At 56.0% G+C, this 15,528-nt stretch overlaps 6 protein-coding genes across 6 annotated transcripts in view; 3 read left to right on the top strand and 3 right to left on the bottom strand.

Moving 5' to 3' along the window:
• PHSY_007027 (hypothetical protein) overlaps positions 1–163 on the top strand; it is a gene marked incomplete at both ends in the record, with an annotated part of 3,800 nt that extends 3,637 nt beyond the window's left edge. The window contains one exon of the mRNA XM_012337623.1: positions 138–163. Coding sequence (XP_012193013.1) covers positions 138–163 — 26 coding nt within the window. The remainder of the gene's footprint in view (positions 1–137) is intronic.
• Positions 164–388: 225 nt separating this feature from the next.
• Positions 389–7,897, bottom strand: PHSY_007026 (hypothetical protein; the record flags this gene model as incomplete). The annotated part of the gene is made up of 4 exons (XM_012337622.1): positions 389–2,629; positions 4,175–4,332; positions 5,943–6,005; positions 7,540–7,897. The coding sequence occupies 4 exons, from the start codon at positions 7,895–7,897 to the stop codon at positions 389–391; spliced, it is 2,820 nt and encodes a 939-aa protein (XP_012193012.1).
• Positions 7,898–8,760: 863 nt separating this feature from the next.
• PHSY_007025 (hypothetical protein) lies at positions 8,761–11,154 on the bottom strand (the record flags this gene model as incomplete). Its single annotated transcript, XM_012337621.1, has 1 exon — positions 8,761–11,154. One exon carries the CDS (start codon positions 11,152–11,154, stop codon positions 8,761–8,763), a length of 2,394 nt encoding a protein of 797 aa, XP_012193011.1.
• A 105-nt stretch (positions 11,155–11,259) lies between these two features.
• Positions 11,260–12,432, top strand: PHSY_007024 (hypothetical protein; the record flags this gene model as incomplete). Its single annotated transcript, XM_012337620.1, has 3 exons — positions 11,260–11,435; positions 11,555–11,710; positions 11,964–12,432. 3 exons carry the CDS (start codon positions 11,260–11,262, stop codon positions 12,430–12,432), a joined length of 801 nt encoding a protein of 266 aa, XP_012193010.1.
• A 666-nt stretch (positions 12,433–13,098) lies between these two features.
• On the top strand, positions 13,099–14,184 carry PHSY_007023 (hypothetical protein; the record flags this gene model as incomplete). The annotated part of the gene is made up of 1 exon (XM_012337619.1): positions 13,099–14,184. The coding sequence occupies one exon, from the start codon at positions 13,099–13,101 to the stop codon at positions 14,182–14,184; it is 1,086 nt and encodes a 361-aa protein (XP_012193009.1).
• A 207-nt stretch (positions 14,185–14,391) lies between these two features.
• PHSY_007022 (high affinity methionine permease) lies at positions 14,392–14,718 on the bottom strand (the record flags this gene model as incomplete). Its single annotated transcript, XM_012337618.1, has 2 exons — positions 14,392–14,458; positions 14,558–14,718. 2 exons carry the CDS (start codon positions 14,716–14,718, stop codon positions 14,392–14,394), a joined length of 228 nt encoding a protein of 75 aa, XP_012193008.1.
• Positions 14,719–15,528: the final 810 nt, after the last annotated feature.

Raw genomic sequence — 15,528 nt, 5'->3', positions numbered from 1 at the left:
CCCCCCCCCTTCTTTCTACACCGTCTTACCCCGCCCTTGCTCTGTTGTATCAATGTATCCATTTTTTCACCCTCACATGCACTTCTACCACAAACAAGGTCTGCCTTTGATGTGTTTTGAAAATTTTGACTTCCTAGAAAGTGGTGAGATCGATGCTGAGTGATACCTTCTGGTGACGTGAACCTGATTCTCTTTTGAGGGTGTTTTGCTAAAATTACAAGATTGTTTTCGATGCTGTTGGGTTGTGAATGATTATAGAGTTGAATGCTAGGTGTTGGAAAAGGTGACGAAGGGAGATCGTTGAGATCCTTTTTGAGTTGCAGAGATGCTTCGGAGACGCTTTTATAAGCGTTCAACGTCGGAGTTGATCATCTCGCACAACCTTTTTTTAAGCACGAATGCTGGTTCGTCCACGCGGAGCGGACGATGCAAAACTGCCACCAGACGACAGAGATTGCGGCTCCTCGCGTTCATCGTCGCCGTCAAGCTCGAGGTCGACGTCGTCGAAGCCCGGATCGGAGATTTCCGGCATGGCGCGTGCGACGCGTGTGCGAGGAGATCGTTGTTGCTGCTTGGTGTTGGCAAAACGAGGCGCCACTTCGCCTCGGTCCGAGTCACGGTGGCCATAGCCGGCCCAGGTGAGCTCGCAGTCCTGGTGGATCCAGCGAGACCGGGATCGCGAGGTTGATCCTCGCTCTCGAGATCCTCGGCCACGTCGCGTGCTCCTGCCTCGATCGCGTCCGCGGGACTCGGCCTGGGCGGAGGGAGATGCACCAAGAGTAGCCAAGGTCTCCTTTTCAGAGATGAGCTTCAGCGGGGACGGGCGATCCGGCAACGCAGACTTGAGCTCTTCGTCGTTGTGGTAGGTGCCTTCGTCGCTGGCTCGTCGCGCGTCGCGAGCCATCATGGAGATCGAGATGGGCTGCGATCGTGGAGAGATGGGGGCCGGCGAGGGGTAGCTCGCCTCGATGGGGACCTCTGCATCGCGCCTGGCTGCTGCCCGTGGCGGGCTGGGGCTGCGACGTTGCGAGCTCCTACCACGAGCCTTGGATCGGCCACGAGGGGGAGTTCCGCGCACATCTTGCTGCGCATCCTCGACCAGCTCAGAGCGTGGACTGCGATGACGAGAGGACTGGATGCGACGTCCCTGTCGCTCATCTTCTTGAGCAGCCTGAGGCTCGTCGGCGTCGGGCGAGTTTCGCGACTGCATGTGAGTGAAGAAGAGACCGGCGGCAGCGCTGTGCGAGTGCTTGTGCAGCTGCTTCATGCTGCGGTAGCGCTCGTCCGCCTCGAGACGAGGTGAGGTCGAACCACCACGAGAGTTGGACGAGACAAAGCTGCTGCCATAGACGTTGTGCTCGCCCGAAAGGTTCGAGATGGTTCGGCACCGGTCGCAGCCAAGCTCAGTGCTGCTGCGAGGACTGAATGCTCGCGAGCTGAGAGGGCTGGCACCACGCAGAGTCCTGCCGGCAGACGAGGCGACCGAGTGGACGGGAGGTGGAGATCGCGTGTCGAGTTGCTCGGATCGTCCACGACGAACACCGAACGTCTTGGTTGGGTCGACGCCGGTGGTGTGGTGGCTCGGGGAGGTGGCCGAAGAGATGGCTTGCGAGAGGATATCCTTTGCAGACTTGCGAGTCAAGGTCGCCTCGGTGCCGCTCGGGCGAGCTCGAGCGTCCGAAGCGACGATCTTGGGCGATGCAGATGCGCCGACGGCGTGGCCTTGGCTGGTGGCGGTGGCCATGGTGGTGGCGGTGATGGCAGGCGAAGTGTACCAGCTACCGCGCGAGTTGGTGTTGCTTGGTCGGCGTGCATACCACAGGGGAGACTTGGGCGTGCGAGCATCAGCGGTGATGGGGTATGGCGCCGCCGCTGCTGCGTGTGGTGCGAATGCAGATGAAGATGGCGAAGTCGACGACTTGGAACTCTTGCGAAGCATCACGGAGCTAGCGGTGCTGACTGAGGGAGGCAGCTGGAAGTCATGAGCATCGAGATCGCTCGACTCGTCCTCCGTGGGTCCGTATGCCGGCGATGGCGTCGATGGGTCGGTGCCTGCAAAGCCGCTGTGGCTTGCGCCAGATTCCGAGATGGAGGAGAAGGTGGACTGGGAGCTGCTTCGCTTCTTGGTGTGGCGTGCCTCGCCAGTGCCAACATCGTTGGAAGTGGAAGAGGCAAGACTGACGCGACCCCTCGATACCGGTAGCGAGCTCTGATAGGCAGCGAGGGCCGGCGATGTGAGGTAGGTGGTGCGGAGCGGTGCTGACATCTGAGCGAGCAGACTGGGCGAAGGAGGGCAAGGGTAACGGAACTTGTCCGCTTCATCCAGCTTGGTCCACTCGTCCGACTTGGGCAGCGGCGAGGCTAGCCTCTCGACGAGGGAAGCCTGTGCCACTTGATTTGCGTCGGCGAGCTTGCAGGATTCGGAGCAGAAGAGCTTGCCGTGCGGTGTGGAGGCACCGCAGTTGGTGCAGACGTCGTCGCCAAGCCACGATGAGAGTTCGTCGGCGGGAGTGGTGCGGACTTCAGAGACCTCGCTCTGCCTACGCCCAAGGCGAGCAAGCGAACGTCGATAGATGCCGGCCATGGTGTTGACACTGGGATGCGTGAGGGCCCGCCAGTCCGTGGCCGACTTGTTGGTAAAGAGGGTCCCCGAGCTGTAGTGCAACAGCTAGAGGGTTCGACGGACGGTAGCGGCGGAGCAAGTCGGTGCTGGTTTGGCGCTTATGGGCGTGGGTCGATCGAGGCGGAGTGTAATGTCGAGGCTAGCAGAGAAGAAAGGTTGCTAGATGTGAAGGGATGTCGAGGTCGTACACAGGAGGGCAAACGGGGCACGGGGTTCGCGACGTTGCTGGCCGGGAAGAGTACTTATGTGTCTGTCGCAAAAGTGCCTGTTGGGAGCGGTCGATAGGGGTGACTCTGAATGATCACAAGCACGTCGATATCGTGGCTTAGTGTGATAGATGACGAGTGCAGACGAGGGTCCAAGCTTTTTGGTGCGAGGAGGAGGATGTGATGGCAGAGAAGGGGGTCAAAGGTGCGTGCTGCAGCAGCAGTGGGGGCTTATGCAGTGCAGGCTGACGTGACAGAATCGGTTGGTGTGTTCTGCAGCGGCAAACGTCGTGCAGTATGCAATGTCGACAGAGTGGCGGATGACTCGTAGGCGATTGTCGTGATTGACAGAAGGACAAAGGTTGGGTCGGATGCTGGTCGGGAAGGATGGTTATGAGTGAAGGCAGGGGGAGGATAACGTTATGGTCGTTAGGGGAGGAGGAGAAGGCAATCACTCAACACAAGCACGAGGAGGAGGGGACTCAATGTGGGACGTCCAAGTCACCCTCACAGACCGACCGAGGCGGTCGCGGTAACGCTCAGGTCCTCGTCCACGGAAGCAGCACTGGCTACTGCCGTCACCACCGTGCTTAGCACCGAATGTGTTGCAATACGATAGAGCCCGAATGAAATGTGACAGCAGCGAAGAGCCAAGCGCGAAGAATCGAGGGTATGCAGGCCAAAAAAATGGATGAAAGGAACACGCTCCTCCACGGCATGGGATAGCACAGCCTGTCGTGAATAAGAGTACTTTGAGTCACACAAGACGGGACGTGGGTCATGATCAGCACGCAAGCGACGGATGTACGCTCGTAGCTAAGCTTGGGCTGCAAGGCATCACGCAAAGCTGAGGTCGAAGCAGGGTTCAAGGGAAAGCAGGTCACCTGAAAATAGCTTAAGTTAACTAACGAAAGGGTTGCAGGGATCATGACTCGCAGTGCGTTGCAGCACCATCTTTCGCAGCGGCACGCCATCGTTTCTAGGGGCGGGAGCAGAAAACGCTGAACAGCACAGCACAACGCGGCCTTGTGCCCTGCGTAATATCAGATAGTTGGAAAAAAAAAAAAACATAAAAATAAACAAGAAGCTCGTCAGATCGACGCCGAAAGTGACGAGCAAACTGTTTCGCCTGACTGAGACCTTCGGGCCAGGCACGCCATTTTGCCGTTTTGCATGACCGAGTCATTCAGTAAATGTTTTCGAAAATCTATTTTTGTATTGTTTCCCATCGGTCTCGACATCGCCATCAATACGCTGATGCCGAGAAGGCGGCTTCTGAAGCAACAGGCTCCAAGAACGTTGCTCAGTTCATGTCCTGGCTGACTGGTAGGAGCAACGTTCTCACCAATCGGTCGACGTGTCGCGTCTCGAGCCGCTTTGCTGTACCACGACAATGAAGCAACGATCGCCGGCGAAGCTGACTGAGGGCTAGCAACGTGCCTTTTGCGACGTCGCTGACACGTTGAGCAGATGTCAAGTGAACGCAAAGTCGACACGACGACACTGCCGGTACAGCCGAATCCGTTGTAACGAGTTACCGTGAGGGTTGATGATCGTCAGGCTGTGCGGTGGACCTCCACGGTTGCATACACACAGTGGATCCAAATTTTTTTGCTCGAAAACGTGCCGACCCGTTCTGGCGGAAGATCGCCGACCGCGACGGTTCTCTGCGGATCGAATCGCACAGCATCGAAAGTGCATATCCGACAGGAAAAGTTTTGCAACCCTGAGCTGCTAGTGACCATTCCATTGACACTGCCTCTCTTCATGGCCATGAAAGGAATCGTTCAAGCGAGGCATACAATACGAAGGATCGGCGAGAGGAATCAGGGTTAAGCAAATGGAACCAGGGTTTTCTTCGCTGAATTCTTCGGTAGCCAACAAAAGCAAGGAACAAAAGCAGGGTTGGACCTCAAACAGACGCCATTGGTCGATCCTCCCTTTGCACATGAAGTCTGCACAACACGTCGATCGGGCGGCCTCCTTTGGTGCAACGCTCATGACGTCCCACATGCTGTGACTGCAGGATGCACTGCCGTGATATGACAGAAGAGAATGCGCATTGCAGTTGCGTGTGCCGGCCAATTATCGAGGCAAAGGGAACGTGCTCTCGTCCTTCATCGGCGTCGTGACGTGACTGAGCCTCTAGTTAGCAAAAAGTGTGGAAGAAATGGAACACGTTGACACTTTGTGTCGCTAACCGCATATAGTATCCGGATTCAGATTCGACAAGCCCGCGGAAATTGCGACGTAGACTCCGAGATAGAGCGTCGATATTGCGTCAGTCCCATACATCAGTCGCCGAGCGAGTAGGCGACATTTTTTGGAAGGATGTCGACGTACGATGTGGAGCCTCAATGGAAGTTTCTAGTGTGAATTTCAGAAATTTATATCCAATCGGGGCCCGATCTGCTTCTAGTAGCCGCACATCTACACGGCGTCGTTGTTTTTCCGCTTGTCAATGGCGGCTCTCGGATTTTGAATCTTGGAATACAAATTGTTCTACTCAGATTCAGCCGCCTCGCTTGTCAAGACGATGGCTGAGAACCCTCGTTCATTGTCAAGCGAGACGCAGCTAGCAAACTATCGCATCTCTCCCAACCGAACCGTCAAAAGGCGCTTGCGACACAGCATGTGAGCAAAGAGACTCTGGTGTTACAGTATGCGGTGGATCGCGAGCACAAGCCCCTTGCCGCGAACTACTGCAGAGCGCATCAGCTTGGCAAGACGTTGCTCGCTTACGACGGAATACGCCTTCCGTGCCGCCGCGCTTACCCATGCAGTCAGTCCTTCCCAACAAATTTGATCTTTGATGGAAAGCGAGGTCAGCTGTTCGCGAGAGCAGAAACTCGGAGAAGCCCGTCAGTCTATCTCGTTCACGCCGGCAAGAGGACTCCGCAGAGGTCTAGCGTACACTGCACCGTGCATTGTAGACCACACCAGCCTTGTGATCACGCTCTGTCGCTTCTCGACAAGTACTTTGCGGGGCAACGATTGACAAAGGCTCGACTCGTGATGATTACGGATCTGTTTACCCCGCATTTTTTTTTTCAATTTCGACCTCGCGTACGGGTTTGTGTCCCCCGGCGATCGACGTCCATTCCTAGACTCACTCTGGGCTCCGACTGTGATGCCGTCGTTGCTCGAAATAGCTCCAAGCGGCGTCTGAGTCCAAGCTAGGATGGCAGGGGAGCAGGTCCAGGCCAGTCGCTCAGGATTCTTTCCCTCGGCGGAACGGATCAAGAGGTCTCACTGTGGTTGATTTTCGACGATCGAACTTGCTCACCGTCCCGACTCCGAGTCTTGGGGTTTAGAAGAGGCTCTCGAAACGTCTACCAAAAGCTGACGCTCTCACTCGGCAGCTGGTGCGCTTTCCTGTTTGCGCTTCTGCACCTCCTAGCTGCAACAAGTTGATGGCACTCCAAAGTTGCCGGTGCTGCACCTCTCGTTAAGCCACGTCTGAACGTGGGCGACCAAAGGACCAATCGGAAAATCCGGTCAGAATCAAAGGGGAGGGGAAAGCAATCGCGCTGCCAATCATCGACGCCACTCTTTCTTCGAGAGTGGGGGCACTTCTACCGGACAAAGTTGTCGACGAATCTGCGGCCAGCTCGATGCTCTGCAGCACAAGTTTAGCTGCAAGCCCCGCTGCAGACTCGACTCCCTGTGCAGGAAGAAATTCGAAATGCGGGGTTTAGGGGCGGCGCATCAAAGATAGGTTGTCGAGTCCCGACGGAAACCGTGCGAAATGAGGTGTAGTGGTTCTGGCCCTTTATCTCTCGTCGCTCGGACCTCTTGCGAACAATGGCGAGCTCAGAAGAAGAGAGCAAGTCACAGTGAATCATGAAAGGATGAAGACAACGGGGGCTGCGACGAGAAAGGAATAAACGCGTGCAATCCGGCGCAGAGCACCGCAGCCAGCCAATTTCTTTCCGCCTTGCCATTGGACGGTGAGGTACGCGACACGAGTGCCAAGAAAATGCAGCTGACTTGAACATCGTGCTGCGGGATGGGACCCGTCTTGCCCAATCACCGAATTCCGGAACTGGTCTTTGCGTATGTCGTATCATAGGCGATGGTCAGATAGACGTATCTGTCCAACGAGAGACAGCTGGTCGGGGACGACGGAGAAACGTTACGGGCGAGAGCGCGTCCATGTGCACGGTAGGCTGTCTCGGAAGGAAAACGTGGCCCTTCCCGTTCGCTCGACCACTGCTCCCGTGGGCGACCAAAGATAAAGCTTGCACGTGTGTGGCTGCAGCAATCATTACGAGCAACTCTTTGACCGTGCTCTCGGCGAGGTCCAGTTAACATAGCTCCATTGTTCGGCGATGTGAACCTTTGTCTGCTGCGAAACAGTGAGGAATAGAACGCCATTCGCGTTTCCAAAAGAATGATTGTGCGATGTGCCTTCGCCGAGCTTGAAAAACTTTGCAGTCTGAGCGAATCACACACGCCTACAACCAGCGGCTTACCTTTGTCCCTGTCAAGTTTTGGACGCGACGGGCTAGATTATGCTGACTTTGTGCATTGGCTTTGGTGACGGCAGACTGTACCGATGTGATGCTCTGGGAACAGCGACAGGATTGAGCCTGGATTTTAGTGCCTCGATTTTCAAAGCATTTCGACGATGGATTGTCGTTCGAAAAAAAAAAATCTCCTCCGACGCGCGAAGCAGACAGGCTCTCGCTGGTGCTGAAGATCTAGTACGAATCAATCGGGTCCCCGATACGCGGTGGCATTCCCTCATTATCAATCGCATGTAGCGGAAGGTAGCATAACACGAGACGTCAGACGCCGACGGTTGTCCAAGGACTGCCAGTAATCTCATCCGTTCGGTCCGATACCATTTCTGCGTAAGGTTTGGAACCACCTCGATGTCGTAGGAGCGATCCATTGCAGCAAGCCAAATTTTCTTCACGGCGAATGGTCGCGCTACACTCCGACATGACGCGATGACGTTTTTGCGTGTTCCTACGATCGACCCCGGCACCCTGTGGGTGGCAACCCGCAGCCGATGCAACCGGAAATGTGAGAGGGATTTGCAATAGACCGGTGGTAACGACATGCTCTCTCTCTCCCGCAGAGAAACCGAATCACGGTCGCGGGCGGACTCTGTGTTCAATTTGACAGTCACTGTTTAGCTAAAAAGACTCGCTTGCAAAGGATGCAGCAGATCGTATTGGTTCTCTTACCCCGCGATTGGAAGCGTCTGTGATTCACGCGGCAGCAGCCGAGCGAGAGAGATGCCGTCATCTGGTGCCGAGACAAGACAAGCATCTCGGCACACGTCAGCGATCGGCCTGCCAAGTAGTCGGAGTTAGGCGTCCGAGCGAGCTAGGAACCGGAAAGGCACCACCGACCGGATGGCGCCATCGTCGACCATACAGCGTCATGGTCGCACATTGAGAGACTGAAAGCCGCCGATCCCAGGTCTTCATCCAACGCTACCTCTGAAGGCGGATGTAGGAAACCCTTCTTTTCCTCTTCCGACCGTTGCGGTCTCGACCGGGCATCGCCGATCATGTACCAGGCAGAGGTGGTGCGTGTGACCAACCAAAAGGCGTACTGGAGACATCTGCATCGCGTGACCTCTAGGCGACAAGCCACCTCATCTCGTCATCTATATCTGCTCGTCTCTATAGCCGCTCCGACGGCCAAGCCCGCCTGAAATTGTATTAGCTCAGGCCGCATCAATCTGAGCTGAGATGTCGCACCTCACTCATCCTCAACTACACGAAGCAGCTCAAACCGCTTTGTTGGGAAGTGGCTGAACCCTATCAAAGACCCTTACGGAACCCCTCCTCGGCTACCACACCACCTGTACAGAATCCTCCTCCACTCTCGATTTGCATAGCTCAAGTCGTCGACACAGTCATGTCAGCTGTGCTTCGCACATTTGAACAAATGAGCATTTCGTGCGATACAAATCTACCACGCCCGATCTTCCCTGCCCAGCACCTCGGTGTTGGCTACGTCCACCTGAATGAGCTTCTGCAACATCGTATAGATGATCATGAACGGTTCAAAGGGCAGGTAGACCAAGATGAAGCGCATTGTAAACACGAATGCGTGAATGCAGCCGTAGATGGATGCGACGTGACCCAGGATGGCGCCGAACAGTCCGATGTGAGAGCCCTGCAGGAAGGGATCGTTCTGGAGCGGCTCCGGTATCGCTGGCGCCGGTTGTTGTGCTGGTTGCTCCTGCGGCTCTTGGTTCCCAGAGACGCTCGCATCGCGATCGAATGCATCGTTCGAGCCGTCAGCACTGACATCTCGATGTCCCGGTATCAGCCTCTTGACGCTTCGCCAGAGCTGACCTGCCAAAGCACCGACCTTGCGAGTCGTGTAACGAGCGATCGATAGCGACGTCTGCCACGTCTGTCGCCAGAGCTGACGGAAGCTATCACCCGAATGCATGATGAGCTGATAGATGCACACCAGCGAACGCCACGCTTGCCTCGCAAAGTGGGAGATGGTCGTATCCCACGCCAGCTTCGTAGCGATCAGCAGCGCCACGGTGGTCGTCAACAGACATCCGAGCAGCATCACCGTCCTCCACGTGTCGAGCTTGGGCATCAGTGCCATCCGAAGCGGCCGTGTCCGTCCCGGAAGCAGGCGCGACCGACTCGTCTCCAGCCAGAGATCGTATAGCGATGCTTGTCTGGCGTCGTCGTCACCCAGCAGCGTCGCGATCATGCGACGGTAGCCTTCGGATGCAGAGTAGTCGTTGTGTACCCAATCTGCGTGTGTCCATCTGGTAGTGTGCGATTTCTGGAATCTGGCGGCTCGATCGCTGAACGAGCCCAGCCCGCCCACGGCGACGTCGACGAGCAAGGTGATCGCGGGAGCGAACACGGCAGCGAGCTGGGTCAATTCCACCCGCTCGGTCGTCATGAATTGCCGTGGTGCCATGTATACGGACAGAGAATACCCGCCCCACCAGTTGAGCCACAGAGGACCAAAGACGCTGTCCGCTGCAGACACAAGTACATCCCTGACCACCGCGGCAATCTTTCGCCGACGCGTTCTCGGCGGTCCAATGATCACCGCATTACCCGGATTCCAGCGGACAGGCTCCAATTCGACGTCGATATACGCGATGAGCCCCGCGACAGCCGCTTTGCTCGCGCACCACAGCAGCTCCCTGTGAGACTCCAGCAACAGCAGCGCAAGTTGCAACGCTGACCTCGCGATCGACGACCACCACGGCTGAAAGACGCCAATCACAAAGTAGAAGCGGTCGACCATGGCAAGCACAAAGCCGTACAGGATGTAGCGTGCAAAGCCAAGCCATTCGGGAAGCGCACGGACCAAAAAGTGTTCGGCAGGATCGGGGATGATGTCGCCGGGCGACTCCTCGTACACCCACTTGATGGTCATGTTTTGTCGCTGCCAAAGTTCTACCTCGTCTTGATCCGCAGCATCGTGATCTACGTTGCGTCTCGAGGAGAGGAAGGGCAAGTGAAAGCCAAACTTGAAGTCGGGACCAACGAGTCTCTCGCGGAGAGAAGGTGCTAGACTGAACGGCGTCTGTAAACCTGACGTCGAAGCAGCCGCTGCTGTCGACGAGTTTGCCAATCGTGCTGGACTCGCATCACGGTACCAGTCGTCCAAGGGAAACAGAGGCAGACCGCGAGAGATGCGGTCAAGCTCTTCGGAGACGTTTTCACCGGATTGAAGCTTGGCACGGATGACCATATTGTCTGTGTAGTTGCTTCGCCAGGTCGAGAGCGGACGCTTGACGAGCTTCCAGTAGGTCGGATTGTGAAGTTCTTGTTGACGGATGCGGGCAAAAACCTCTAGATCGGCTCTCTCGTAGATCTCGTGGTCGATATGAAAGTTGAGGCCGCCTCGGCTCAGTTGCAAAAGATCCGAGGGGACCCAGACGTCTGCCACCGCTTCGTCTTGATGGAGGGTGATGTTCCAGGGTCTCTTGTCGAGCTGCACTGTGCGAAGGGCTGCATCTCTGACGAAGGCTAGTGGTGTGGCTTTGAGGGAGGCGATTGTGCGGAGAGATACCAAGGCAGCGACGCCCAAGATGAGGGATGCGGCGAATACGACAAAGACGCAAAAGAGGATGCGGAGCATTTGGCTGGCCTGCACAAAGGCCATCAGATTCGAGTAGGGCGTCCGTTTGAAGCGGTAGCGGGCATGGCACTGTCCGCAAACGCGCGCAGCTTCGGTAGCGGCCGATTTGCGACGCCACTGATCGAGACAGGTGTCGTGGACGTATCGCATGCTTCCGTCGCAATGGCAAGGAGCAATCAGACGACCTAAAGTCATGCCATCGTCACCGAGCTCGTCCTCGGAAGACAGGCACATGCGGCAGACCTTTTCTTCCTCGTCACCACTCTCGAGAATGGAAGCGGTAGAAGGGCCGGTTCCGTCATTTTCGCTCTGTCCCTTGCCACCTGTGTGTGTTCCGCGATGCCTGAGCTCGTCCTCCTCGACATGGTCAAGTGCTCCCTGGTACCCGAGATCTCTGAGCACATTCTGAGTGTTGCGCCAGATAGATGGCAGCGCACCAAGGATGAATTCGACCTCTTCCTCTTCGCGCTGCTGCTCGGCAACATTGACGCCATCAGCGTTCATGGTGTCCGATTGTATTGACAGACGTTTGTCCGTGCCTTGTCGTGCATCTGGTACCTTAGCGCGGGTTCTGAAACGGTGAAAGTGGTTGATTCAGTCCGAGTTCGCCATGCTCGGATGCTTGCCCTTGCAGTCGGATGCGTAAGCGTTCGAGCGGAACGGTGTTCGATGAGATGAATCAAGTGGGTTGGTGCGGAAGCGAGTGCACAGAGCCTCCACGTCAAGTCGAGCTCGAATTCAGTGTGGAACCGTGCGGCAACGACAAATTGAGCCGAGAGCCGGGATTTCGGTGAGACCCTTGTTGGCTCCTTCTCACTACAAGCATCAACTAGACACACCATCGCCGAATGTAGCACAGGCTGACCTCGCAATCACAGCCACAGAGACAGTTCTGGAGTTAGGGGCTGACATTGTATTTCATCACGAAGAGCAAGATAGACAGACGTCCGTGATTAGCCACTGGATCTCGATGTCAAGACAAACCCCTCTGGATTCTTCTGCTCCGTGTATACATGTTCAGCATTGCCTTTTACTCTGAGCAGATGCGCGGACCGCTTCTTGACGAGCAGCTGTGAGCCATCTGCTCGACACGTGCATCGTTCTGAGACGCAGAATCGCAAAAGCGATTCGGAAGTCTGCAGCCGTTGCTTCATGAAACATGATTATCATCATCCTGTCGCACGATGGCGGAAGCGCCATGGTTCGCATTCAGACCAAGACCGACTTACATTTGCGCTCGGCGTTGAACGTAGGCAAAGCCATAGAAGACGACTAGAAAAGGAATGTCGGGACAGTAGGTCATCCCCAAATCATGGGCAGCGACGCTCTTTTCGAGGGCGCCTCCTGACGATGGTTTTAAAGTCCCGCAAGAAAATCAATCTTCCGCCGATAGCCTCGAACGTGAAACGCATCCTCACCCGACATAGCCTCTTAACTGTCTTGCAGTGCCTTTCCACCGAAGCTCACGAAGAGCCTCAAAGTGGAACAGCGCAACAAGGGCAGATTTGGTAGCGAGACTGGCCGGGCCGCGGCTCTCGAGAAGAGAGACGAGGGATGCGTCACCGAGATTGCGGGTTTTGGGAGTGAGAGCGAGGGAGGAGAGATGGGTGTAGGAGCAGGATGAAATGTGAAGGCGAGGCTCAGGATGTGGTTGGAACGCTGTCGATGATACGTGGTTCAAGCGGTTGCCAAGTGTTGCCTGCCAGCAGTGCAGGTTCGAAGGCATCGCATCAGCACACGAGTGGCTTTGTACGCTGTGTATCGACGAATGAGACAGTCGCACTCGCGAGGATAGGAAGGCTACATGTTGAGCAGAGGTGATGGTGGATGCAAAGAAAGAAGGAGGCCATCTCGTTCGAGTTGAGAAGAATTGAAGTGAAGATCCGTCCCGCCAAAAAGAAAAAGAAAAAGCGCTGAGCACACGTGACTGAGCCAAATTCTGAAGCTGCTCGAGCCATCAATCTGTGCGAGCCGCTGAGCTTCAAAGCCTCCACCTCAAAACCCTTACTGAGGGACTCGGAGGGTCTGCCTCGCAACCACATCTACAAGATCGTCTCAAATATGTCGGCAATGCGTAGGACCGGATCAGGTCGCCCTTCCACGTCTGCAGTACCCAGCAGACCTGGTGGTCCATCTCGACCGAATGCACCCACTGCGGCTTCGGGTCCACGAGCCGTCATGGACAAGTCGCGCCGCATTTCAGAGTTCTCCTCATCCGACGACAAGTGCCCGCAATGCAAGACAGACCGATACCTCAACCCTCGTCTGCGTCTACTGGTCAGTCCATGCTACCACAAGATGTGCGAATCGTGCATCGATCGCATCTTTTCGCTCGGTCCAGCACCGTGTCCAGAGTGCGGCAAGAAGGTATCCAAGAATCAGTTCACTGCGCAGACCTTCCAGGACCTTGGAGTGGAACGCGAAGTTGCCGTCCGACGCACGGTGGCCAAACTATTCAACCGCCGTCAAGAAGACTTTGTGGATCTCAAAGCGTACAATGACTACCTGGAGGAAGTCGAAGAGATCACCTTCAACCTCATACACGAGATCGATCTTCCACGCACCAACGCCAAGCTCGAGCAGTACCAAGCCGCACATCGTTCCGCCATCGCCAGCTCGGCAAACATCTCGCAGCAAGAGTCGGATCGACAAGCCCGCGTGGACGAAGAGGAGAAGCAGGCAAGGAAGGCACGCGCCGAGCGGGTACGCCAGCAGGAGGAGGCGGAGCGCGAGGAGCGCGAAAAGGAGCGGCTCGAGATGATGCGTGAGCTCGAAAAGGGTGGAGATCCGGACGAGCTTCTGGCCCAACAGCGCAGAAAGCGTCTAGAGCGCGAGGAGCGTCAGAGGCTGCTAGACCTCGAGACAGCACGACGAGAAAAGGAGGCAGCACAAGCCTCGGCGAACGGGGCCGCAGGCGGAGCAGACGCTGCGGACCGAAGACCGTGGAGTCTCGACATGATCCTCGATTTCGAAGGACCTCTGGCGTTTCTGGACGATGCAAGCGCACTCTTCTCTGTACGCAAAGCGCCGACAGCTCTGGGAGGACTCGAGGGTGTCAAGGGCGCAGCGGGGTACGAGGACCCGTGGCTGACACCAGCGTGGGTCACTAAGGAACAGATTGCACGCTACCGTGCAGGCGGGTTTGATTGGGAGCGTCAAGTATGGACACGAGGCATCCGAGCTGCTTGCGAAGGCATTGGTGCAGCACCTCTCTCGGATGACAGGGTCGACCGGCCCGTTCCAAGCATGGAGGTCGACGCTTGATCCATGAACACCCTTTCTTCCCATTGTCTGTACTATTAGACGCGCCGCCGTCGATCCGTCCGCACTTGCATTCATCCCTCACACTTGTACTTGTACCTTGCATGTTGACACATTTGCAAACTTGTCCTTGCTCAATCTCATCATGGTCTGTCACACACGTCTGCGTTTGTGATGGTAGACACGTCATTTGGCTTGGAATGAGAGAATTCACTCGTCCTTGTTAGCTGAGGCTTGTTCCTTGACGGCGTCCTTGGCACCTGCTACCTGACCAAAACTATCGGGCGGAGATACCGAGGATGTTAGGGTCAGCGTCTGAATCACGTTCGGCCATTCTGCACGACAATGCGAGCCGCCTCGTAGTCGGTCCACTCACCCTGATGCGCCGGTTCCCTCCTGTGCGTTCTCAATTCCTTTGCCATGCTGGAACTCGGTGTGACCGGCCGACTTGAGGTGGTCGGAGCCAGTGAGCTCTGCTTGATCCTTTTGCAGCTGTCCGGCTGCCTGTTTAGCTGCTGCAGTATCGGAGGAAGACATTGTGAACGTGTTGAAATTGGAACAGAGGCTGTGATTTGGGGAGGAGGCTACAACAACCCCCAACTGGCACGCGATCAAAGTGTACGAGAGTGTATATATATATCTGACCAGCGAACTCGAGCCGACGTTCGATTGCATCACGCTCTTGCTCGAGTGTGGCTACAGCCTCGTCATGACGGCTCTCGGATGAGCCAGAAACGACCAGGAAGCAGCAGCAGCAGCAGCGAGTACCCTAAGCGAGGAGCTAATCCGAGAAACCGGCGCTTTGTGGTTGTGTCAAGTGTCAAAGTTGATGACGCGTTTCCGACATCATTCTGACTCAACATGGCTTCACTCCCGGCAACTGAGGAAAGCACCACACCCCTGTCCTTCTTGGTGCACGTGGGGTGTCAAAGCTGAAAGGTTTGAACAACTGTATCCGGACCGTGGCTGCTTGTAGATCGCTCGGCAATGAAGAGGCGGTGGTCGCCACCTGATAGACGATACACAGGTGATGGAAGCACGTAGGGTGAGATCAAGAAAATGTTAGATCTCTTAGAAGGCACATGTTGAGGGCGGTGCCCATGGTACGGCCTGGCAGACATGAACTGAGCCGCTCCTCGCCCCTCGCTCCTAGGCAGCTCGATGACTTTCTTGCGCAAGCGAGCTGCATGCACATGCTGCAGCGCGATTCGAGCGACGCAGAAAAAAGCGCCCATTTATTTTTTTGGATTTTATCAGTTGAAAGGCACACAGATGGGAGTTGCCAGAAAAGCGCTGCTCTTTGGCCGAGGGCGCTATCCATGTGCCTGTGTCTGGCCCTTGCATTCA

This window comes from Pseudozyma hubeiensis (assembly GCF_000403515.1).
Source record: "Pseudozyma hubeiensis SY62 DNA, scaffold: PHS68, whole genome shotgun sequence".
In the NCBI taxonomy this organism is placed as follows: domain Eukaryota; kingdom Fungi; phylum Basidiomycota; class Ustilaginomycetes; order Ustilaginales; family Ustilaginaceae; genus Pseudozyma; species Pseudozyma hubeiensis.
Note: the sequence above shows the minus strand (reverse complement) of the source record. Positions and strands in the feature narration are given on the sequence as shown.